The following is a 27,325-nucleotide window of genomic DNA, read 5'->3' as shown; positions in this document are numbered from 1 at the left end:
ATTTATTACATTTGTATTGGTTTTATTATATATTCCTTTCTATATTTAATTTTATCTTCCATTTTAAGTTTTTACTTACAGTACAGACCAAAAGTTTGGTCACATCTTGTGTGATCTTGTGCTTATTTCTACCTTGCATAATTTTGAAAAACTATATTTTAATGGAGAGTAAAATAAGGTTTGAGTTTCAGTGAGAATCTACAACGTAAATAGTCATGAATATCTATAAAAAAAAGACGCATTGAATGAGAAGGTGTGCCAAAACTTTTGGCCTATACTGTGTGTGTTGTGTATTTAATTTAACCTCTTTTGTTATTTTGATTTTAGCTCCAGTGTTTCCCTGTAAGGATCCTCTGTGCCAGACTTGATTGATCTGGTTGGATCATAGAAATAGAAATCCATCCATCCATCCATCCATTTTCTTGACCGCTTCATCCCTTTCGGGGTCGCGGGGTGCCGGAGCCTATCCCGGCCACTGATGGGCGAAGGCGGGGTACACCCTGGACAGGTCGCCAGTCTGTCGCAGGGCCTCAATCACACACCCATACACTCTCACATTCACACCTAGGGGCAATTTAGAGTCACCAATTAACCTATGAAGCATGTTTTTGGACGGTGGTAGGAAGCCGGAGTCCCCGGTGAAAACCCACGCATGCACGGGGAGAACATGCAAACTCCACACAGAAAGGTCCCAGCCGGGATTTGAACCGGGGCCTCCTCGCTGTGAGGCAAGAGCGCTAACCACTGCGCCACCGTGCAGCCGAAATAGAAATCAATTCATCAATTAACCGTTAGAGCTATATTACACAGCTGTTTGTACAGAAAGTGAGATAAAAAGGTTAAAAATGGAACTACTACAGTTAACTCTTAAAATAACAGTGATTATACTAAGTTTTTAACATTACTCCTCTAAAAATCTAAAGATCTTGCTGTTTTTAACATGTCCTTATTGGATTTTTATGATGATGGTGATCATGTACAAAGGCATTTACGAGTATAATAGCATTTTTGAGTATTTTCTCTTTAGGCATGAAAAAATGACTTTTCAAAAAGATTTCTTAGGTGAAAAATAGGCTGGGAGGACGTCAAGCTGCAACATTTCCACCCACCACACAGAGGTGAATTTCTAATGAACTCCTGTCGCTCTGCAGAAAATAATGGACTGAATTTATCTGCACTTTTCCAGATGCTCAAAGCCCTTTTATTATGTATCCATTATTCATTCATACTTGGATTTTAAATTTTCTCTAAAAATGTCATAAACATAATTAAAAGACCACTGAGACCGCTTTTAAAATAGATCAAATATGATTGGAGAGGGTCTGTAAGCTACACTGTGCTAAGAAATGCATAAATATTAGAGGGTTTTTCAAAATAAAGTTGTTATTTTTTGTCACAAGTGAGGTTTGTATCATATGAGTATTCAAATGTATTGTTTTGGAATTACAAAAAATGTATTTTATCGTAGAATTTTTCTCCAAAATTGGCAAAATTGTTAATACTTTGAATTAATTTAGCAGGATTTTGTCTTATTCTATACACAGCAATATGAATGAAGTCAATAAGCCTTTTTAGTCACATTTTGTCTTCTGTTTCATGAGTATTTGAAGCATATTCATAAATAATAAATAAAATTAAATGATTTCAGAAAAAGAGTAATCCACATGAGGTCTGAGTAAAACTTTATATTACTTCAAATGTACAGACTACAAAGATCTTCTTCACAAACACAAAGTTTTTGACAAAATGCTCCTGAAATCCAAACCAGAGTGAAGGTTAACGTTTCGTCCTGAGAGGTTTTCCAGTTTCCGCTCACAAATATGTGCTCACGGTCATTTGAATAAAGGCACATCTGATCCTTTGGAGGATTTTTATCTGTTTTGATTGTTTTAACATACCTGAATTTTTACAGAAAAGCTGGAAATAATACCCAAAGTTTGTTCTTACAGCAAAACTTCCTACTTTAAATACATACTTTTGGTTTTCTATCCTCTACATACAAATGTCAAACAAAACAAAGTGAGGAAAACAAATAGAGAATCCTTCAGAAATGGGTTTCTTCAGTCTAACACTATGAAGGTTCGTTTTCTGAATGCTGAACAGCTGCAGCTTCACACATTAGCATAAAGTGTAAAATAAGAATATTGTGGCTAATCTCACGTCGGACTGCAGCTGTTTTAGTTGAAAACCTTCAAAGGCACTTAAAAAAGGGTTTGTCATGTATGAAGGATTGGTCTTCAGTCAGATCTGAATTTAAATGGATCTTTACCAGCTACTTTAAGGAATGATTAAAACTGTTGTATTCTAAATTAAAAACAGAAATACTGCACCGTAGAATACACATTTCTCTCAATCTTTGAGACATTTTGACTATTTGGATCAACTTTCAGTATTGTGTTTTATTTTATTCTAAAATCTTAGATTTTTTTTCAGATTCTGTTTTACGATTTAACTTTAAAAAAAATCATAATACGTAAAATTATGCTGATACAACAAAAAAAGCGAACAGAGGGGAATGTTTTCAGGCAACAAAACAATATAAACACTTACAGACGGTCTTCCTGTGGAGTCGTGGTCACTGACAGAGGGGGAGTGCATTTAAACTAAATTATTCTTTTTCAACTCAAAGAAAGGTGCAATATTGACGTAAAGGTAGTGCATCCATCACACCAGCAGGGGGTGCCAACACACAAGAGAGGAGAACACAAAGAGGCAGCAGCTCTTCAAGGAGAGTGTGAGTCTTTCGCCCCGTTTTTTCTCCACCGGGTCTTTGGACCGACCTTCGGCCCGTCAGGCGGGTCCTGCGTTGTCTGTGTTTTAGTCTTAAGGTCTACAGCTGCTCCGACTCGTCTTTGGGGCTCAGATCGGGCCGTGTCCCTGAAGCCACAGTTCTGGGTGTGGAGGGTGCAGACGGATGAGCAGCCGGGGGGCTTGGACAGTCCTGCAGAGCGTCGTACTGAGGAAGCTCGCCCTCGGGGGGAGGATCCCCGTCTGCTAGGTAAGGGGGGGGAGGGAGATCAAACCACGGAGGTCGACTGAGGACAAAGGAAACACTCGGGTCAAAGAGTAAAAACATTGATCGGTTGAAACAGCTGAAGACGATCGCTCATCTCACCTGACATCCATGACAGCCTCAGAGTAAGACGGAGGCGAGTCTATGGAGGGTGTGGAGGAGTACCGGGCTCCGGAAAGCAGCTGCATCGCTTGAGCAGATGAGCCGAACTGCCCCGCTGCGGTGGGGGAGACGGGAGGCGGATCCGAACCTCTGGACTGCATGTGGCCTCGGTCCAGGATGACCAGACGGGACAGAAGGAGTGGCTGATGGTGATGGTGCGAGCTCCCCCTCACGCCTCTGGGCAGCAGGACGCTCCGCTTTCTCTGGTGATGAAGCACCAGAGCCAGCAAGGCCACCACCAGCACGAAGATGACCGCGCTGCCGATGACGGCGTAGGTGATGTTGGGGTAGTAGCGCAGACGATAGTCCAGCGTCACAAAGTCCTGACCAGGAGCTTCTGTGAGGAGGAAAAAGATGGGAAACGTTTAAGAACGGATGGTGTAGACCAGAGGTCTGCAACCTGAGACTCAATACTCCTCCACTGTGGCTCTCTGGTTGAAGATAAATAAAATAATACTCATTTTTAAAAGTTAGAATTTAGTCTTATGCTTCATAATAATGGTTAGTAGTCATTCAGAGGATCACATCTAAGGTATAACAAGAGAAAATGTCATTTTTGTCTTAAATTAGTAAAAACCTTTCATAGGAGTACATCAGCTTCACTGTGATTTTCCTGTTTGGGACAGGAAGTCTTTTATTTTGACAGGAAGTCATATGAGCTTCTGTCAAAAGTCAAAAAAAACAACTTTACACTTTGAGAAAATGCTGGTTTCTCTTAATATTTATGTATTCATTCATGCCAAAAAATAAATATAATTCATGTTTATTTTCTAAAACAACAATGTAATGATACAAAATAGTATCACATTTTCCTAAAAGAGTAAAAAAAAAAAGGCTTTGCGGCTTTTGATCAGTGAGAAACCGGCCCAAATGGCTCTTTCACTAGCAAAGGTTGCAGACCTCTGGAGTGGATGGAGAAGGGAGAACAGTTTTGATGAGGAGGGTTAGAGATGAACGGAGAAATCAAAGCAGTCATCTTAACTTTATTTTGAAATGTGAGTCAGTGAATTCTAAAGGGTGTAAAAGTGGAAGAAGCACACAGGCTTCAAGATGCAAAAAGGACAAGTTGACCCTCAGAAGTGTTTCTGCAGGATGTAAACGATCTGACTGATTAATAAACATTCTATTTTTTGTGTTAATGAAGCTGAGACTCACTGCAGACAGTAAATCCGTCTTTATTGTCCAGGAAAAGGAGAAGTCTAGAAGTCTCATGTATTTAATTATGTGCAGATTCTTCATCAAATTCGACATTTGCAAAGGACAAGTCAACATTTTTGTGTCAAATACATCCATCAGTGTCGGATTAGTTTGATTCCATGGAAAAGAAAAGTTTTCATTCCCATTTTTTAGTAATGAATGGATGCAGAGAGAGTGAGGCTGAGCAAAAGAAAATACTAGTTTTGAAAATGACTCATTCATAAAAATTAAAAAAGGGAATCCTTTTAGTTAGGTGTGCGACAAAAACTTTGTCTAACTTCAAAGTCCAATGTAAATGCGTTCAAGCCAGTAGATTTTTGACAACTGACGGCAAAACACCTATGAGCCATGCTAAAGCTAACACGATAACGACCGACGTTACAGAGTCAAAGATGGGCGGGGCTTCTAGATCGGAGCTACAGAGACTACTGAGACTTACACCAGTTGACCAATCACAAAATTCAACTGTAATACCTCATTTCAACCTGCAAGGGGCAGCACACAGCCTATAATTTCAGGAATTAAGCAAGTTTATTTTAAATTGTCAAAAATATTTCAAGGACCAACAGAGAGCACTTTTGAAACCTCATTTTCTAAAGGTCAACAACCAAAAAAATGTGGTTACCCTTTGACATCAGAGCTTTATTTTTTTGACTACCATAACTCTTCACGCGTTAAGAACATTAACATTATTCCAGCAGTTTCTGAAGCAGATAAAAACACTTCACACAATTCATGTAAATCATCTGATTTCGTAATTATACCAAAATTGTACAGAGAAAAGCAGCTTTGCGCTGTTATCCAACACTTAAAAGCTGTAAATCTGATACAAAAAACTACTTTTCTCCACATCAGAATTAGCCGATTCATACTGGTCGCATGAATGGTTAAAGATTCATGGTGTGTCAAAGCGCGTGTGTTTTTTAGGTGCGCCGGCGACATCTCCAGTGTTGAAGGGATAAAGTTTATGCATCGTTCGTCCAGTGGGCTTAACAGCCAGAATTAACTACAATTCACAGCGAGAACGTTGGCTTTGGACAACTCAGAACATCCCACTGTGAGAAGGGAGGTCTATAATGCACGAGAGCGCTGCAGCTTATTACTCCAGATAGGTTGAGGGAATAGCACTTAAACATTTCCGCTGACTGATGTTACAGAGCAAGAATTTCAATCAGGCACTCGGGATTGGGCTCATGTAAATGGTGTTTCAGCTTATCAGCTGACAGCACTGTTGCATTTGGGCGGAGAAGGAGAGAGAAGGAAAGGAATTGTGTTTATTACGGAGCTGCAGCAAGGATGTGCTAATGAAGAATGAGCAACATAAAAGTGTTTTATGGTTGCCGTTTCCGTTCAAATTACACTAAAGCCTCAAGGGACGGTGAGCATCAAACATGAACGCGCCTCGTAAAAAAAGCTTAAAACACTCAGTAGAGCACTTTTTTGTTCTGGATTTTAACTGTCCGTGTTTGCTGCTTGAAGGATGGCGTGCATTAAAACCGACATCCTCAAAGGTACCCCCCTTCCCCGTCTATTGACCATCAAGCAGATAGCTGAGGTGATTGCCCAGAGAGCTTGCCAGGAAATGACCATTACCAGATAATCTTTGGGCATGAATCAATTGTCTGAAAGTGCTTCCATCTGTACGGATTAGATCCCAGGAAAAGACAAAGCAAGCAAGACCTTTTTGGGGATTTCGGAAGTGCGCCAGGCTTACACAGACTTCCAGGCTCCAGGGGGAAATGGTATTTAGCCCGGCGCTGAGGTTACAAAGCTTACTTTTTAAAAGTACAGCTACAGAGCCCGAGAAAATTAAATCAAGCATGCAGAGCTCCTTGAAAACCCTTCGTGATGACTTATAGTTTGGACACAGGCGGGCATAGGAACTGAAATATATTCAGGCAGATTTATGCGTGTCACTGTAACGAAAGAGCAAGATAAAAATGTTATGGGTGCTGGCTGCTAGAGGATTCCACTTTAGACTTAAACGCGCCATCTCTTTACAGACAACAAAGGTAGGACACAGCACAACTTTCATGGATTCTGAGAGGACCAGGAGTGTACACCAAACAGTACCAAAGCGTTCCAACGAGGAAAAAGTGTGTTGGCATCCATTAGTGGATTCAAACATGCCCTTGTGCTGCACACTGTTAATACGTACCAAATATCTTCCAATTGTGGCCCATCTCTTATCCAGTTTCAAATAGCTGCCAGCTCTAACAGATGTTCGTTACTGTAAGACACAGGTCTACAATAGTGGGCGGGCTCCTTTAAGATCCGCCTAAATTCCCCAGGTCATGCAGACACCAGGAGTTTATGGAATTTGTGTTGTGGGCCAGTGTAGTGATGGCCAAGAAACCCTCATTTAATTTAGAGTTTATATTTCGGACGGTGGCATAAGCCAAAGAACATTCCGGTGAGGAATCTGCAGAACATTTTTGGGTTGGATCCTAAATGTATCAGAGAATGGTGCAAGCAGATGGGTAATATGGAGAAGACAGCTGCAGAAAAAGGAGCGACAAGCAGAGGGTTGCAAGGGTGCAAAGAAACCGAGTGACAAATTAGAGTAACTGGTTTGTACACGGATTATTGAGCAAAAATGGTTTCTCCAGGAAAATCATTTGCATGAAAGCAAAGAGGATTTTTGATAGGATATTGATGAATACTTCAAACAGACAAGCAACGTTCATAGCCAGTGCTAATCAGAACATAATACAAAGTTTTCGTCATTTCAATAAATCCTGAAATGTTTATCTGGTGTTTACATTTCTTGACTGAATTTCACCACAAAATGAACCCATTAGCCAACGCCATTCTATCTGTCATGGAATAAAACTTTCCAAAAAGTCTCTAATAAACACCTGGCCATCTACAAAGTTTTCTGGAATAAATGCCAAGGCCATTACAGGTATGCAGGTACAGTAGGTGACAGTTTTTCTCTTTGACAGATGTCAAGTTACACATTGCATTTGGAAGTAATCCTGATGGTCCTACGGCTCATGTTCTGCCTATTAATGACAGGTTGCAAATCAAGACTAGCTGCCAATCACCGCACGGTTAAAGCCATAACGTACTTTGTCACTTCTTGCTCTCAGAGAATAACTACTGGCTATGGTGGAGAGGTGGAGCAGTCAACCTCTGATAGGAGGATCTCAGGTTCAGAACCTAGGTGCAGGCACATGTGTCCAAGTGTCGTTAGGCAAGACATTGAACCCTGTGTAAAGTGAGTTCTAAGGAGGTAGTATAGTGCCATATAGTATATACCAGTTACCAACAGGCCCCACAATAGAACCAAAGGGATTACATTAACCAAACAAACCTTTCTTTGGAGTCAAATGTACTCAGTTATGGAATGATGTCCTGTGAGGACATTTAAAAGAAATTAGTCCCAGCAGTTCTAACTAATAATGTTACTATATTCCTCTATGGATAGGCGTTGCACATTTCCAACAGCTAAATAAATACCTAATTACTCCACATTCATATTTTATGAGCCTTTTTTAATCAGAAATACCACTGCAGGACTTAGTTGTTTATTAGCAACAGAAACATAGTTTGGCCCTGACAGGGTAAAACCTCAAGATCAGATACTTAATAATTGAAACTCGTTACGTACCAATGAAACCCAACGGAATCCACCAAATTCTTACCAATATACCAATTCTTACCAATACCAAGCAAATCTGAACAGTTATCTGGACAAAAAAATGCATTCCATTTTCCATCCTGCATTCCTCTATGTTTTATTGACAGTTCCCAGTTTGTATTTAGTTAGACTGGTAACCAGATGACAACATTCGAGAAAATACTTGTTCAAACATCAAAAATTACTGAGGTACTCCTGGTGGCACAAGAGAGTAAGTCAACCTTTTTAGTTTAGAGATCAAATAAACAAACAAATCACCTGATTTTAAAACCTTTGTTACACTTGTAGCTTCACTTTATACACATGATAACTCGAGGGAATTGAGTTTTATGAATCTCTTTAAAATTTTACCTCAATCTGAGACAACAGCTTAGAGAATGATCCCTGTTCCGTTAAGGTTTTTGCTTCTAACTATTTTTCAGTTTCCTGTTTGTCATGTTTCCTCTTTTCTTCAAGCTTTAGGAGAGGGGGCATGCTTGTGTGCTCACATAGTTGTCCTACCCCAACAACAGCCAGTGTTGCGTACAGCTCTCAGTGTGCAGTCGAAGGGCCCCATGCCTTCATTAAATCTAATCTAATTCAGATGCTCCACCCGCCTCTGCCCCAACCAGCCACCAGCCAGTAAAACAAGCCCCTCCGACCCTCCCTTGTGATTTAAAATTGGCAACTCTTTCACGTTACCAATTAATTACCGACCAGAGTATCAATAGGGACAAAACAAAAGGAGAATCATTTCCATAATTACCTAAAGAGCGCGCCCACAGAAAAGGGATTCCTTATTGGTCTACTTGTGCTGCCAATCAAGTTTCTGTGCATTTCTGAGAGACCACAGACAAATGTAAACAAAAGAAACTCGTACGGCCTTAAAGAAACAATGGGAACGTTTTTGGAACATTTGAGATAGAGTCCTGAAAGGCTGTTGCTAATCACACAGGAGATGAAAAGACTGAGACGGGCAGGCTGAGGGGGTCTGTGTGTGAATGTGTCTGTGGCCTCCTGCTGGTTGTTTGATTGAGCTCTGAATTCTGTTTCTGCTGTCAGTCGTTGCACTGATGCAGAAAAAAATATTTGATGGAACAAGGTACTTTTGATTAAAATACTTTTTGTTATGGGGTTAAGTGCTTGTTGACATTTTTTCTTTCTCTACGTTCTGTTACCTTTCAGTGCCTTTTTGTCAGTGCTTTGCTGTGGAACAAAGATTTCTATTTTTGTCAATGTCTCCACCGTTCTTGGCTTGAGATGTTTGTGTAGTGAACCAGATGGATAGAACAGAACGACAACCAGAAGAGAGTCTTCAGAGTTTTTCATTCAACAGATGAAACAAGCAGACGGATGTGATGATCCACTACAGTTGGTTACAGCAGCTGGGATGCTGGAGAATATGTATAACTTTTGGATAAGGACTTGTGGTCTGGAGATAGTTAAACGTAATTTAGCGCCATGACTCTTGTAGTCTGAAAGTAGTGTTTCTGTGAGGTGTATCTCAAAGCTGGGAAAAGGTGGTCGTCAAGCGCTTGATGTGGCAACAGGAGGTTGAGGTGGGCACTGGCCAGGGGGGAAAAAAGGCATTTTTTAATAGAACAGGTAAAAAATCAGGATAGAAATGTGTAGTCTCAAGGTCAAAGCGTTCTCACTCCCAACTCATGGATGTATGGTTCTGGACCCCTCCACGGCACTTTTTAATGTTTTGGCTGTCCCCAACTCATCTTTTATTGACGTGCTGGCTGTTCCCATTAAATTAAATACGGTCCCCAACCTCCGGACAGGAAATCAGTACCGGTCCAAAAGCCACTTGGTTCCGGGCCAAAAATATACAAACACCAACCCTCGGGATGCGGACTGGTACCCTAACCCTAACTAAGTACCGGTCCAAGTTAAGGTACCGGTCCGCTCCGTGTCCTGTTTCAGACTCCCTGGTCCGGACGTCCCAGTACCCTAACCCAGTACCGGTCTAGTACCAAAACGCCCAGGACTGGTACCGGTCCGGTACTCTACCTTGAACCGTCCCAGGTTAGGTTACCTGTCTGAATTAGGTCACTGGTCTAGTACAGGTACTGGGATGGTTTGGGTTAGGGTACCGGACCGGTACCTAATTCAGACGGGTACCCTAACCCTGTACTAGAAAAATACCCTGTACTGGTACCGGTCCAGAACCTTCCCAGAACCAGAACCGGTCTGGTACCAATCCAAGAGCCGCTTGATACCGGGCCACACACAGGAAAAAAAAAAGACATTTGCTAATCAGGGGTCTCCAACCCATGGGACACAGACCGGTATCCTAACTCTAACCCACTACTTGTTCAAGTTGAGGTACCGGTCTAGTCCGTGTCCCGTTCCGGACGTCCTGGTACCCTAATTCTGAACCGTCCCAGTACCAGTCCAGTACCCTAATCCGGACCAGTATCCTAAAACAGTACCAGTACCAATATTGAACCATCCAAGTATTGGTACCCTAACCCAGTACCAGTACTGGCACAAGTCCCTAACCTTCCTAATAACAGTACCATTCCGGTACCAGCTCCTAGGGCTGCTTGGTACCAGGCAACAGAAAGAGAAACGAGGCATACACTATTCATGGGTCCCCAACCTCGGGACGCGGACTGGTACCCTAACCCCGTATCAGTACCGGTCTGGTACCTCAACCCTAATCTTAATTCAGTATTGGTACCCTAACCCAGTTGCGCATCCGTTACCGCGTCCCGAGGATTGGGGACCCGTGATTTAATGGGAACAGCCAGTACGTCAAAAAATGAGTTGGGAACGCTAAAAACGTCATAAAGTGATGTGGAGGCGGCCCGAACCATACGTCCGTATATGACGAGTTGAGAATGAGAATGAGTAGACAAGGTAGCCTGAACAACTTGGCTTGATATGGGATAGACGAAGCGCTGGAACGATTAGCAAAAACCACTACGATTAAACACAGACGGATTAAAGTCTAGAGTTAAAAGATCGGATATGAGAATCAAAGCTGAGGCAGGACTGGAGCAGAACCGTTTGACGCTTTGAACTGAAACATCATAGCACAGTCCAGTATTACACAGAAACATTTAGACTTCACAGTCACTGAAAGCAACTAAACCTCTGTTAGAAAACTGCAAATTGAATTTTTGTAAAGATGTGATTTCACACTTGTGAGTCTTGTGTGTAGCTGATGTGGATTTGTAATTTTCAGCAAAGCACACGTGTGAAAATAAGAAGTCATAACACCTCAGGAGCAAATTTTCATTTGATGTTTGTGAAGCTTCTGTGCTTTTTAGATGACTGGATTTGTATCCATGAAATGAAGAGGCGTGTGCAAATGGTTGGAACGGGTGGAGAAAGGCTTCGAGTGTGATGTGTGACAAAAGAGTGTCAGCAGGAAGGAAATTGCCAAGGAGTGTCTTTGTCAGGAGCAATCATTTTTTATTTTAAATCTAATTTTACGTAGCATTAACATGGAGGCTGGATTCTGTCCCAGGTGTCAAGGTGGAGTACACCTTAGAGCAGTTGATCAGATACTTTACAGGGGATAAAAATCTACTTTACTCTTAAAAGTTAAAGACCCACTCCAATGAAAATCATGTTTTTTGTGTTTTTAACACATTGTGGCATTTTTATCATAAAGAAAATGAAGATTAAAACTGAGTATCTGAGTATTTCTTTATTCAAATTAATATAAAAAAGGATCAGACGAAAAAATGAAGTTTGAAAATGCTTGTAGTTGTGTAAAATCCTCAGTCGGCAAGCCTCAAGCTCCCCGTTCCACTCTATTCTGATGTATCCACTTACAGACAAATAGATCCATGCACGTCTTTGTTTTCCTCGTCTGAGCTGGTATTTGGCTTAAAACTGTACGGCTGCATAACTTCAACGTTGCTCGCCATTTTTGTTGCATTGCTAATGTTATGTATGGGGTCCACAAGGGGGCGTACAGCTGGTTCCACGTGAAGCAGGTGTATGAGCTCAGACAGGATGACAGGTGTCAAAACACAGCTAAGAGTCCATAAAGCTAAATCAGGGTCAGGCAGGCAGGGGTCAAACATGAGCATGGGAGGATCAGAGATCAGACAAACAGGACAGGTGTAGATCGGGATAGGAGGCAGGCGGATGGCAAACTGGGTCAGTCGAAGCAGTGTCAGATTTATCAGAAGATCAGGTCAAACGCTCAGTAATGCAGGCATTGGCACAAACAATACTTGGCACTAAGTGAGACAGAGCTCTGACTCAGGCAGGCAGGGGTCAAACATGAGCATGGGAGCAATGAGGGCAGGCTCACTCCACGCCTACAATCCCGTGCATAATTCAGAGGCAAATTTCTAATCAAATGCTGCCACTGTAGAAAATATGTCTAAGAAAAAGTCACAAGTTTTAATGATTTTGGTTAAAAAAAAGCATAATTCTAATTAAAAGACAACAGGGAAAGTGTTTACAAAAGATCAGGGGTGTCAAACTCAATCGCTCAGGGGGCCAAAATCCAAAACACACCCTAGGTTGCCGGCCGAACAAGTTAAACATTTATTGAACACTCTAAAAACAACATTTTTAAAACTTAAAAAATGCAACTTTTGATATAACTATGTATAAAAACAGGCAGGATTGTTATTCCAGAATAAATCAACTTTAATAATTTTCAATATTTTACTCTCCATAAAAATACATTTTGTCAAAATTATACAAGTTAGAAATAAGAGCAACATAACATTGGGCCATTAATAACAACAAAATAAAATGATCTGGTGGGTCTTGACTTTGACACGTGCAATAGATCAAAATATGATTGGAGTTTAAACTGGACATCCACCTTAACCTCCTACAGTCCAGTCCGTGACAGTATTTCCTGACATTAAACTTGGCCTCAAAAAGCTTTGTTAACATTTTAGTTCTGTATGACCGTGTAGCTTTTAGTGCTTCCTCCAGGGGAGACGGAAGATCGAATTTGAGCACAAACATCTGATCCGAACACCAGATATGAAGAACTAAAGGGCATCCTTGTCATTGACAAACAGCCCAGCTGTTAAAACACTGTAAGAAGCCCTGACATGACGAGATTTCTCATTTAGTTTCATATAAGTGTGTGTGCGGCATTCTAAATACCGCTGCAAATTTATGGAGCTCTGCTGCCTGGCTCACCATCAGTCAGGATGCAAATTGGAGTAGATTAGCTATTTCCAACTAGCAGCACATAAAACCCACAAGGTACGTCTGAAGCTCCAGTCTGATCAGCAGCAGTTGGGCAGAGATGTGTGCCGTGAACATTTTCAGCAGAAGGTAATGTGGTAAACGGCTGCAAATAGCTGTAAGATAAACAGTGTCCAAATGATGAGGCTGAAACCTTCACATTCTTCCTCTTTGACTCTTTCTGGACTCCACGTTATTAACCTGACGCTGCAGTTCTCTCTGTGGCACCTCTGACACCCTAAATGTATACTGTATTAAGAAACTCATAAACCTTCCATATGTGGAGGCTTGCGGGGGGAGAAGTGAGGTCCAGCCTTTCAAACAGGCCACTTTAATTACAGAGTGCCTTCTCCTCACATCTCTCCACCTCATCCCCTCCCCTGTCCTGTCCTTCATTCTCTTTTGTTTCCCTCTCTTGTTTTTATTTCATCATCTGCCTCTTCCTTCCTTCAGCTTTGTGCGCTCGGAAGCTCATTTTTTCCCTCTCGTTCTATCCATTATTTCACTTTACTCTCTTTATGCGCGTTAATTACTGTCAGTGAGATGACATGTAGCTTGCCTTTATGATATACAACAACCGCACTCAGCCTCGATTAAACTGTCACCAGAGTGCTTATCAGCACTGCAAAAGAACGCCATTCTTCTACTTTTTCTCTGCTTCATCTGCTGCTTTTCTCCTCCACCCTCGACTAATGCATTCGCTCTCTGCAATGATTTACCACTCTTTTTTTAGCATTCCAGTATTTACCACCTGCACCGGTCTTATTACCCCTGTGCGCCAGAATTACAGGGACATGCAGCGGTCGCAGACGGAGGGAAAATGAACAGAGGATCCAAACCCAGACGTGTTCTAAACTACATCTTATTCAAGACAAAAGGAGAGATCAACGTCTCGGTACGCCGTGTTGAGTGTCAGGAGCTCACGCCCCTATGCCAGCAGATCTGTGTTTTCTTCTGCTTTTGTTGGAACCATTAAAAACCCTCCTTTTAACATCATTGTGACAACTGATTTTTTTTTCTTGAACGATCATTGAAAAACAAAAACAACAAAAACATGGTTATCTAACGATCTATTTCAAGACACTGAAGGAAGAGCTGTCAGTTCTTTTGTCCGTGGAACAATGAGGCAGACGAGGAAAGTGATGAAGCACAGACGGTTCTGGTCACTCTCCAGTTATTTTAGCTCTTAGCAGATTCTTCAGATGAGTTAAAGTCAACACACAAAACAGCTGAAAAAGCCAAAATGCATGAACTAAAAAGAGCTTTTTAGCTGCAGTATTTAACAGGTTCATTGTTGAGGCTTGAACAGTTCCGTCTTGAGTGCACCTGATTTAATAGCACATAAACTGAACCACTTGCAACTGTGCAGTTTATTACTTCAGGGGTTTCATCCCCTTTATGAACATTAGGTTTCACTTTAGGTTTCAGTTCAAATACTAAAATGAAGGGCACAAATGGAAGGCACTGATGCCGTAAGATGTGTCATCCGTTTTAATGCAAAACAGGATCAACTAACGTTAAGTGGGAGTTTTTTTTCATAATTTAATGGTAATGACTTACAAACATTTTTGAGAAAATGTTTCTGATAGGCCAACTGGATGTGAAGATGTTCATTTGTAAACAAAACTAATAACGACGAAAGATGAAGAGAAAAAGACTTTCTTGTTCTGTGTAAATGCTTAAATAATAAGTAGCTCGACAGCAAGACAATACAACGCAGTATTAGGGCCAATTTATAAAAAAAGTCGCGAATCTACGAGAAAATTCGTAAATGTTAAATTACAAAAATAGTCGCAGATTTAAAACTTTAAAAGTCAGAGACTAAATTTACAAGTTCTTTTCTCAATTTTTTCGAAAATTATGACTTTTAAAGTCTTAAATTTATGAGAAAAAGTCATAACTTAAATTACGAGAATAAAGTTGTATATTTACAACTTTAAAATTTATAGGCTAAATTTATGACTTTTTTTTCCATTTTTTTTTTTTTTATTTTGACTTTAAAGTCTCAAATTTACGAGAAAAAAGTCATGGCTATTAAATTATGAGACTAAAGTTGTATCTTAATAATGCTAAAATTCATAGGCTAAATTTGTAACTTTTTTTCTAATTTTTTTTTTAATTTTGACTTTAAATTTTTGGTAATTACAAGAATAAAGTTGTATATTTACAACTTTAAAAGTCATAGGCTAAATTTACAATTTCTTTTAATTATTTTTTTTTCAATTCAAAACATTAAAGTCTTAAATTTTTAAGAAAAAAGTCGTAACTGTTAAATTATAAGGAATCAAGTTATTTATGACTTTAAAATCCGTAAGCTAAATTTTTCAACGAATTTTCTAAATATTTTTTTAATAATGACTTTAAAGTCTTACATTTACGAGAAAAATGCTGTAAATGTTAAATTACGAGAACAGTTGCATTTTTATGAATTTAAAAGACATATGCTAAATTTATGACTTTTTTTCAATTTTTTTTTTATTTTGACTTTAAAGACTGACATTTACGAGAAAAAAAAGTAATAACGATGGTAATTACGAGACTATAGTTGTATATTTACAACTTTAAATTTAACCATAGGCTAAATATCTTTAAATTTACAACTTTAAAGTTGTAAATCTATGACTTTCAATGTCAAAGATTTACGACTTTGAGATGCACATTTCTGATAAAAAACACAGAAATTTATGAGAAAAAGGTTATAAATTTACTAGAAAAAGTCATAAATGAACAGGAAAAAACACCAAAGTTTCTGTTTATCGGAGCCGCGCTCAAAGATGAAAAATGTGGAGCATTTTGTGAAGCTTTATTTCTAGTTAGGTTTCAAAAACAAAGAAATTCTGAACTTTGGCAACTCAAAATCAAATTAGTGTATTACAAACACAAAACATTGAAAAGAATATGCCGAAAACTGGGCCTCCTCAAATGGAAGCATGGAGGAGATTTTCTCTTTTTGTGGAGAAAGACATTATAATAGGTGGACATCTGCAGAGATATCGATGGCTTTGGGTACTGCAGAGATCCTGCAGGCCGCCCATCAATGAATAAAACATTAATCACCCGTAAACCAAACCAAGGAGCTTCCAAACATTTCTTGCATAAATAACAGTTATGTTGGACAAGAAGTTGGTCTGCTGCTGCACATGGTTTACACTTACTGGACTGCAGGTTAACTTCGACTTTAATCTTGTAACATAAATTTTTTTGTGGTGATAATCTTTAAAATTTACAAAAAAAGTTTTAGATTTATGTGATTTTAAGTAGTAAATTTAAGTATTTTTCTGATAAATGTACAACTTTTCTCTGATTCATTTACACCTTTTTTCAGATGGATTTAAGACTTTAAATCTTGTAATACAACTTTGCGTTGCCCCAATACAGAATCAACAGATATATAAAAAAAACTCTTCCAGTTCTCTGTTTGATCTTTCTTTTTAAATTTGAACTAGAAGTCAAAACTACCACAAATGAGCAAGAAAACAGCAAAGTTTGAGGTTCTTTCTTTCACACTCACAAAAGTATAAAGTCTAAGAACAGGCTCAACTCTCTTTCTTTTATTTGTCAGCCCAAAACCTACAGAGGGAGAATATTTTATTCTCTTTCAGTCTTTTTCGAGGTATCGAGATCAATTGTGCTCCTTTGGATAACACAGAGATCTCTAGCTTTTCATTCGGAGTCTGAAAGCTTAACCTAGTTACTTTCAACAATACCAGAATGTAAAAATCAGCTACAAGCATGTAAAAACTATAACTTTCCAACTAGATAACAGGTCTGCAGGATGAAAGCTACTTTTATGCACAGAAGAACAGTGCTTTCCAGCAGATGGACATTTGTATGTGAAGGGTGAACTCATTTTTGACGATTTAAATCAGTTTCTTTGCAAGGCGCTGATTGTAGTGTTTCTGATTAGCGTGAGCTCCTCCATGCAGATGTCTCCCGCCTCAAAAATAACAGACAAACGCAGGGACCTGCTTTAAACCGGGGAGCAGAAAAAGCAAAATGTCAAATGAGAAAGAACTCTCCCGGCAGTTCCTGTTTTTTTGTTCACTCCAAAAAGATGAAGACTGGACCTTTACAATTCCAGCCTGGAGGATGTGGACAAACCCAGGCATGGAGAACCTGCTCACCTTTGAGTTTATTCACTGTCAGAGAAATGCGGCAGAACGGGCAAGTCTCACATTATTGACTGCTGAGAACTTTGTTCCTGTCAGACACAGCCCTCAGCACCTTAAAGAGTAAAAGCACGGAGTAAAAGGTTGTGACATGCATCACATCTCACGTCTCACCCCGCGGCCCGAGCTGGGCAAGCTGAACGTGGACATTAGGATTTTATAAACGGAAATGGTGCTCACTCTTTGAAGCACTGAGGGAGAGGGGAACATTTATTTTTATGTGTTAACAGACACAATTTAAAAATCTCTACATTTTTAATTAACCTTAATTTACAGCCACTTTGATAAAAAATAATGTTTTTGGTGTTTTTAATATCTTCTAGTTGTATTTTCTGATAACATATATAAAGAAAATTATGCTTAATTAATTAATTACATTTTTGGTTATTTATTTATTCAAATCATTATCAGTCAAGAAGAGACGATAAAAAAAAAAAAAGATTTGTTAAAATACACTTAAGCTCCCTGCTCCGGTCAATTTAGACGCATCCACTTATAGATCCATGTACGTCTTTGCTTTCCTCGTCTGAAATCTGTCTCAAAACTCTACGGCTGGATCGCTCAGATGGATGATGGGAAATGTCCTCAGAGGCATCAGAACTAAAACAGACACAAAGACAGCTTCTTTTCTAAAGCAATAACCATGCTGAAGTCCAGAATGAAATTTACAATAGCACATGTCGATGTACCATATGTCTATATCTATATGTATATCTGTTTATTTAGGTGTTTATCCTGTGTGAATTTGTCAACACCACTAAGCTTTTATCTTCACATTTTCTATATTCCCATATAATAACATGTTTTATGTTATATTTTGTTATTTTTAATGTAATTAATGTAATTTAGTCTAAAAGAAGAGAGCTATTACAGCAAAGTATCTATCTAGATTTGACAGTGATATTTTTGTGCTAATATAATATAAGAAAAAAAAAAAAAAACAAAGTAAAATGTAAGCAAAACTCTCAATTATTTTGTTGACTTGTTTCAAAAATGGTTTCTGCGTCTTATTTTGAAGGCAATTAGCTTCACAGGGTTGCATTTAGCTCAGTCACAAAAGTGTTGAGGGCCATCTGTTTATGCACTAACTTCATTTGATATTCATAACTATCAATTATTCCCATCTTATTGAATCTGTTGAACTCTCAGTAGTCCCCCCCCCACCCTGACAGGCGAGCTGTCACACACACAATTAAAACTTTGCAGTCAGTCAGTCAGTCAGGTCCATCCCCGCCATATTGCCAATTTCATTCTTTTGCTGGGAAGGTGATTATGGTTATTAATAACAGTGTAATTCAATATGTGTCTGTGTGCATTTCCGTCATAAGTTGTTACAGTCACACTTTGGGATTCGATTATTGCAATCCTTCTTCCATTATAAAAGCACTGCAGGTAGATTGAGTCATTAACCTATAGGATAGCTCTTCTCTATGAGGATCTGCACCAATGTGTCTTCTTTCAACTTATCATTCTGCATTTGCTGGTTGGCATTTCAATTCACCCATTAAAATAAATGATTAATCATTTACATATTTTAGCAATTCAATGTATAGGTTTACAGCTATGTGGTCAGAACTTTAACTCTTAAACGTTGGAAATGTTGGCGCCTAAATAGCAAAGATTTTTGACATATTTTCACTCTTCCACCATTTACGTGATTAACATCAATCCGATTATTCTGATCTGGAGAATTAAAGTTTTTCATAACAGCTTTGCACCAATATGCAACACATTACTAACATAAAGGTGCAAAGCTGTTTTCTCTGCTTCAGAATCAGCTGGATATATTTTTATTGTGCAAGGTGTTGAAAAGTTAATGTAGTTGAAATAACGTCAACACTAAAGCTCCGGAGTGAAGGGGATAATTATAGCCTCCAATGACCAAAATCTGATCATCTGATCAATTTTAAAGGCATTCCCAGTGATCCGTTAACTGTAATTAGGATGTTTTAGCCAAAATAAAAAAATCCTGTCATTTTCTTTGACGTATTTTCTGCAGAGCTGCAGTAATTTATTAGATATCTCTGTTTACACGATATCCTGCTATAGCTTACAGATCCTCATATTACAACAAAAATTAAATTTTAAGCTGAATTTTCTTTATATGTGTCCTCCATTATGAGAAAATTCCAAATAACATGTTAAAACATGATTTTCATTGGAGTGACTCTTTAATGCAAATGTGATATTATGAGGATGAAACAAAGGGTAGGCCTGCTGTCAGAAGAACAAACCACGGTCCACACATAAAGTCAATGTTCTCTTCTTTTATCTCGTTTTTCAGGCAACATTATAAAAATGAATTAGTTGGGAGCAGTACAAAAGAGAAGCAGCCTACACTGCAGCACAAACCATAGCCATGCAACAAAAAGGGGGCATCCATCTTGAAAAGACGTCCTCTTTTAGAGGTGGTTGCCTCCATCACGTCACCAAACCAACCCTATGTCAAGCAATATCCTAAGACACAAAAATACTCAAACGTACAGAACAAGTTTACCAAAAATGTGCCCCAATGAAAAGCAATTACTAAGCAAATATACAAAACAATAAGAAATGTTTTTAATTTCAAAGAGACCTTTCAAAGCAAATCAAAACATTAGGTGGGTCCACTGGACTTCCTGGATTCAGGAAGTACAACTGTCGTTACCTGATCTGTTATCGCTACTCAATCCATCCACGCATACGCAAATGTGATGTTTACTGTGTTGCCAACATTGTGACATTAATTGGATTTAAACTTACCTTCATAACTTGTATATTTTTTGTATATCTGTTGTATATCTGTTGTTCCAAGAGTGTAAAAGTTGTAATTCATTATCAAAAATTTAAAAATGAAAAATATTTTTAGAAGATTATCTCCCAGTAGCATTCCCTGACAGTTCTGCCTCCTTTAAAACTGTCCGAGCCTTTTAGATAGTGGATAACTCCTTATTTACACAATTTTGTTTTTCTAAAAAAAGTAATAATAAAAGAATTTCGCCTAAATACATCACTGTATATTACTATATTGTCACTACAGACATTTAAAATCTCAACAATACCTAATAGAATGAATACCACATGGCTAGGAGTCATTCTTTGACCATTTTTATTTTTCATATGTTGACAACAGGATTTAGTGAGGTCATTTTCTCTGAAGAGATGTCACGAACAACAACAGCTGCTTTTGTCGTTAATAACGTTTTTGTGTTAACAGAGATAATCAAGTGTCAGTGAGTGGCGATGTATTCTTGAGCACTGGAGAGAAAACTGCCATCAAATCCAACAAAATAAATACAAAATATTATTGTAGTCCTTTGCACATAAGTGGACAGATTGGGTAGCTGTTACTAATTGGGTAGCCGTCTCTAATCAGGTAGCGACAGCTAGCAAGGAACCAGGAAGTTAACAGAAAAAAGAGAACAACTAAAATTAGGTTACTATAAAACAGTGCAAAGTGAATTGCAATAGATGGTAGACTTTTACAACTCAACAGTGTGCACCCACGGATGCTGTCAAAAACAAACCCACTTTGTTAGACACTTACACAGTGATAGACTTGTGCTCTGTCACACCTACAATAATCATAAAACAACTAACTTGAATGAGTAAAATGGAAAACAAAGCTGTTTTAACATAGAAAAAAAGATAAAACAGGTTAACATGATAAGAAAAGCTTCTGAGCGTTGATTGAGAAGAAAAAGCTTTTAGTTCAATTTAGCAAAAATCCACAGCAGATTCCACAGTACAAGGACAGACAAAAAAAAGGGTGGGAAGGCATACATACATGCATGCCTGCAAACTGTTGGCAGTTACTGAAGTACAGTGAAAGCTGCTGTTGGTCGGTGCACAATGGGTCATTGAGTATTCGGTGACTATGAAAAGCTCTGAAACTCTCTTTTGTCCGCCTTTAATCAAAGTATGCTGAAGTTCCACAGCGAACCAGCCGTTCCACGTCCTTTCTATTTAATGAAGACCAGTCCTTTGTGCTGATTGGCTACCTGCCATTGAATATGCTAACGAACCACTGTCAGACCACACTCATCTGTAGATGAATGAGTCTCATAAAATGAAAAGGAATCTGGGCAATAAAAGACCCCACAGATCTAGATTGTCACACTTAAAATGCCTCAGAAGAAAGGGAATGGAAATGTTTTCTTCTCCTTTGGTTCATTCCATAGGGGAGAGGAAAAAGCAGATGCCATACTTTTCCAGAGCATTAAAGACCTATTTTATGTGTCAGGAAAGCATGGGAGTTGAGGTGGTTCCACCATTCCAGGGTCTGAAACTACAAATAATGACGTTTTGTGTTACTGAAGCTTAACCACGGAAGTGCTTTCCATGTCCGATGGAAGTCTGGAATTGTTGGCCGTTTAGACTCCAAACACCGGTGACTGTAAGGAATAATTCCATCTCTAGCGACACTCAGGTCGGAGAGCAAGGAGAAAACCACTAGGGGGCACAGAGATCATGTCTACGAACTGGGTAGGCTTCTAGAAATGGAAAGGGCAAAAACAATTCTACAAAATAAGAGAAAAAAATAGCAGTGTTTGGTGTATAAAACATGTTCTTGTAGCATTTTCTCATGATGGAGAGCATACACAAAATAATTTTAAGATTAAGGCCAGATCTGAATTCTTCTTGTCCCTCTTGCTACTCCCTACCTGTCCAATTGAAGGGGCATTTGGAGCTTTAGATGTGTCAGAAATTATTTTTAGGTGGGACCACTTATGTAGTACCCCTTAGAAAATACATTTGGAAAAGGTTTTTTTTAATGTCACAGGAAGTGAAATGGGCCAAAGTCTCCTCGCTCCGCTTCGCTCTGATGCATCCACTTGCAAACAAATAGAAAAATGTATGTTTTAGTTTTATTCGTCTGAGCTGGCATCTGTACATCCGGATGGCTACAATATCGCTCACCATTTCTGATGCACCGCTAATGTTAGCTTGAGGTTGTAAGGGGCTGTAAGCTAGTGAGAATAAACAAAGGGATGATGGGATATCAACAGAGGCTTACTTCCTCACCAACAGTCCCACCCACAGCTCATAGGCGAATTTCTAATGAACTCTTGCCCTAAAAAACATTTTTTTTTTATTTATTTTGGCCAAAAACTGCATAATCATAATAAAAAAACACTGGAGATGCTTTTACAATAGATCCAAATAGGATTGGAGTGGCACCATCAGACAACTAACAATTGAGTAACTGCCCTATCACAGGAAATAATAATAATAATATTGCAGAAAAAAATGTATATTTTTAGATATAAAAATACTTAGAAATATCACATTTAGAAAGTTGGCCAATCTTTCAACAGTAGATAACAATTGATGTAATCTACACTTCCACCTCTGTGTTGTTTTTCTTCTGTAGGCTGATAAGAATCTGTAGTTCTAACTTTGCACTCACCTGACTTAGACAAAGGCTCACATTTACAAGCTTTGACTAAAAGGAACAAACTCCATCCCCGCTGTTCCTTCATCCACATCCAGAGCGAGAAAACTACACCTCTTCCCGTGGTGTCAAAATTACCAGCTGCTTGTAGGTTTTCTGTGGAACTTTTACCAACTGTGCCACAAACGGCATGCTGGCACCTCGAGTGGGGAACGCAAATTCTTATAAGTCCCTGCAGTGCATCTGGTATCAAAGCTAAGAAGAAGTCATTGTAAAAGTGAAAAAGAGCTTCTTTTATCTGTGTTTCTGACCCAGTTTTCATTTGCAATTAGATTTGGGTCTCCATCTGACAAATAATCATTCTTATGAATCCGCAGTTAACCTTTTTGTGAGGGTTATTCATCCTGCTTTTGGTCACATTTATTGCACAACAAAGTGAAATGTTCTTTTTTTGTAAATAGAAAATTTAGAAATGAAACCTTGACCTCTTCTTAGTTGAATTGTTTTGGTCAGTGAGAACTACAAATGCTTTTATTATCTTGTAGAGTTTAGCAGTGAAATCTTAACAGAAAAGAATAATAGTTCTTAATTAAATCTCATTTCACAATTTTTTAGAAATTCCAGATAATCTTCAGAGCTATTTGGATCCTGATAGCTGCAGAAAAAAAGTAAAATCTTTATTAATATCTCCATAATCTGAATAAGAATATTAAAACAGCTCATAGTTTTTCATTTTAACACATGAATACATTCAAATGAGTGTTCTCTTGTGTATTCCATCTAACAGCATCTCCAATCATGCAGTGAAGCTGCACGACCATCTTTTTGTTTAGAAACTGTTCAACAATGAAGATAAAAGTTCATGCCAAGTTCCAGCCAAGATGACTACAGGGCTCCATTATGTCCTTCTCTAAAGCACATTGGAATTTCCATTAGTTGACAGACTGACTTTAACCTCCTCCCACATTCAAGGCTCTTTATTAACAGTGTTTATACAACCTTTGAATCACGAAATGGATTGCTTCTTCTCTCCGGTATATAGGGTTCAAATCTAAGCAAATTCATCCATGTACAGAAAACAATTCATCTTTCTTCAACTGGTTAGTGCTGTGGATCCTTACTTACTTGGTGATCTGATAGAATTCACAAATCAAGCTCAACGATTCATAGATCGAACCACAATTCTTATTTTTAATATATGTGTGTTAGTTGCTATATGCTTGTCTTTTTACTGGATGTATGAAAATTAAAATTGAATGTAATAAATTAGTATCATTAATACATTTATTTAAAACAGGAGATCAGAATTAACAAAACTGATAAACACAAAGATTTTAAAAGAAAGAAATGGAGTTTGTTACATTACAGCATTAAAAGACGTTTTTTTACGCAGCAACTTAACCTTCAACTTAAAATCCGATGTTATTCTGTATTTCAAAGAAATAAATCTATCATTCACAAATGGCATTTTTACTACAATTCTATACTACTGTATTTATAAAGATGGCGGATCAGCAATCTAGGATGTTGGAAATATTCATACACGTTTTTGGGAGAAAATCGTTAAAGCCCTACAACTAACTGATACATTTTTTTTCCTCATATTTTTTAGGCCAAAATTCTAAGAATCAATATTTCTTCAATAGAGTATTCTCCCTTATTGGCGGGGGTTGGGGACTGGAGGCATCCGCTCCTCTCACGGAGGGGCGGAGGAGCGCGGATGGACCATGTCCCTCCGCTGTGCGGAAATACACCTCAGCGGCGCAGCACCTCCTTCAGGTGCAAAAATGTCATTCACGTGTCTTGAGTTTTTGTGACGAACCGGAAAAATCATAGAAAAATCAGCAAATACGTGAAAAGTAGCGCAAATAAGCGGGGAAACACTTCATTGATCAGCATATTCTTTTGAGGATGGGTTAAAAAGGGCGGCAAAGTTCTGTGATACTTCTGAAAGATACGTAACGTTTTTTTGTTAGACAAACCAATGTTTGCCATTAAACCCATTAAATGAAACAACATAAAGACAGTTTTAACCTAACTTTAAAAAACTGTGATTAATGAACTTGGAATAAAACACCATGGCATCCTCCAGTTATTGGATTGGCTGTAAGATCCAATGTAAACCAAAGTATTCTGGAGTCAAGATGAAAGCCAGCAATAAAGCTTGATGGAAACCGGGTCAAACTTGAAAAAAATGAACCAAAGTACAGCAGAAAATCTATGTCAGAATAACTGAAGCAGAAAATAATCAATGTGTAGTAAAGGCTCAGTCAACAACTGTAATGCTGACATGAGTTGTTAGTCAATTTAGAATTTTCTTTTTTAAATTAAAAGATGTAGTAACTCATTTCTACAGTCATTACAAGTGGTTACAGCAGATCTGAAGAATCCCATGACTGAAGACACTCTGTTGTCAGTTACTGTATTATGCTGAGGGATTTTAGGGTTTTCCATCATGGGTTTCCTTTTACAAAACATCCTTCTTTGAACAATCAGCTCAAGAGGCTCCAGAGCAGAACGCAGAACAGAGACCGCAGATGTGATTACACTCTCCACAACAGACTTGCACAAGATTTAGAACAACTTCAAAATTTCTCAAGAAACACAATCTAGTATTTTGTGTTTGGTTCAGTCTGAAATTTAAAACAGAAGGGTTAGAGTACAGTTCTCTGGGGTACACCTGTGCTATCAGCTTTTTGTTGGGGAGCAAAAACATAACCCTGGATGAATCTATCCGTCTTCTTTAGTTTATAACACAATAAAACCTGGTATGAATCAAAATTATGTTATAAAATTAAAAAAAGCAGAAGTTATGATGGAAGAATAATTACGTAATTTAAACGATCTACTTTAATATAATAGTGCAAAAGCGGATTACATTTGAAATTACTCTGTATTTGGATTTTTACTTTGCGTCTGTTCATTAATAACCCAGTTTTATTCCATTGTACTTTATTATTATTCATTGGATATAATCTTATTTCAAAACAGATAAATACCAGGGAACTATTTAGTCATTAAAGTAATATATTTAAGAAATCCTCACATATTTTCACCCCACTCTTCCACAATGACTTGCATTCTCCTTGTGGTTCTCTGCGAAGCATTAGTGATCATAAAAAAACCCTTTGCTGTCAGAGAAATTTCTCCATGTTGAAATATGAAATGGCAATAGATGGAAAACTATTCAGCCAAACCACAACAGAAAGCCTTGCATGTTAACTGGCCCACAACCGCTCTTTTACAGATCACTTTGGATTAACATTCAAACAGTGTTGACACTGATCCCTTTTCTTTGTTCCGTCACGTACTGGACGCCTGATTTTCCAATAGTCATACTTCTTAGCTTGCACAGGAACAACGAAACAAATAGGTAAGTTGTGGTTGAGTTTGAGCACCTTAAATCTTGTTTATTTCTTGGAAACCATCTTCTAAAGTACTACTATATATGTTTAAATAGCTTCAGGTATAGTGTGTGCGTGCATGCATGTGTACGTGCGTGCGGTGCTTTAAGAAGAGATTTTCATGCTTCATTGGGCCTCTATTTGCCTGTCCTGTAATAACTTGTTCGCTCCATTTCCTGCCACTATCTCGCCCCTATCGCAACACTCAGTCACAGCTTACTGTAGACAGCAAGAGCGTGGGTGGGTGGGTCTGGAGTTAATTGATGACTCCGGGATCAGGAGAGCATCCACAGAGGATGAGAAAGACAAAATAGACAGGAGAAGGCTCTTTCCACTGCCAAAAAAGGGAGCATGGCAGCTGGGAGATAAAAAGGAGTATAACTCTGCTGGAGTAAGACTGAAAGCTGGCATCCAGGAGACAAAGTTGGGACATTAGTGGAAACTAAGGAGATACTTCGGGAGAAATTTGGGAAACACAATTCAGAGCAGTGCAGGGTAACTACACGAGCTATACAGCACCAAAATGGATTGTAGTAGGGGTGGGCGATAAATTGATCTTAATGATTACCATATTTTTTCCGACTTTGAGTATAAGTTGGAGCAAGAAAAGAAGAAGGTAAGAAAGAAAAAAAAAATATATAAGTTGTACTTTTGGAAGAAGCTTAACAAGATACGACAAAATGAATTTCACCTCGAAAGGCTAATTTTTGACAGAATAGATAACAATACTAAACTGAATATTAACCCGAAAGGAGCATTACACTGGAGCAATTTGCGCAGCGGGGGGATCAAGTTTCAATGTAAAGTCTATATATATATCCAAAAAAAACCCCCAAAAAACACCCCTCTCGCCCTTCGCGGATGGTTTCTCCTCCCAGATCGGGTCCTCTAGGCCTGGGAGCTTAAGGGTCCTTAGTAGTATATTAAGGCTGGTTTATACTTACAAATGATTCGTAATTGCTCGCGTCGCGAGGAGTATATATATGTATATAAACATATATACATGTACATGTAATATATATATACATATATATGTATACACAACTTATGCACATGTGTAGATTTTAGTTTTGCACAAATATCCTGAAAAAAACTGAACTAAAAACCTTTACCACCTTCAAGTCCCCTTCACAGCAGATGTCTCATTAACTGGTGTTCTTCTTGACATATTTAATAAACCAAAGCGATAGAAAAGTATTTTTG

General features: G+C 38.5%; 1 protein-coding gene across 2 annotated transcripts in view; it reads right to left on the bottom strand.

Annotated features, from left to right (window-relative positions):
* Nucleotides 1–1,665: 1,665 nt before the first annotated feature.
* The window catches only part of ldlrad3 (low density lipoprotein receptor class A domain containing 3), a 116,496-nt gene continuing 90,836 nt past the window's right edge, over nucleotides 1,666–27,325 (bottom strand). For both annotated transcript variants that reach the window (XM_024281883.2, XM_024281882.2), the window contains exons 5-6: nucleotides 3,116–3,512; nucleotides 1,666–3,035 (exon numbers count right to left, since the gene is read on the bottom strand). In XM_024281883.2, coding sequence (XP_024137651.1) covers nucleotides 2,831–3,035; nucleotides 3,116–3,512 — 602 coding nt within the window. In that variant the 3' untranslated portion in view covers nucleotides 1,666–2,830. The remainder of the gene's footprint in view (nucleotides 3,036–3,115; nucleotides 3,513–27,325) is intronic.

Source organism: Oryzias melastigma, linkage group LG6 (assembly GCF_002922805.2).
Source record: "Oryzias melastigma strain HK-1 linkage group LG6, ASM292280v2, whole genome shotgun sequence".
Taxonomy (NCBI): domain Eukaryota; kingdom Metazoa; phylum Chordata; class Actinopteri; order Beloniformes; family Adrianichthyidae; genus Oryzias; species Oryzias melastigma.
Note: the sequence above shows the minus strand (reverse complement) of the source record. Positions and strands in the feature narration are given on the sequence as shown.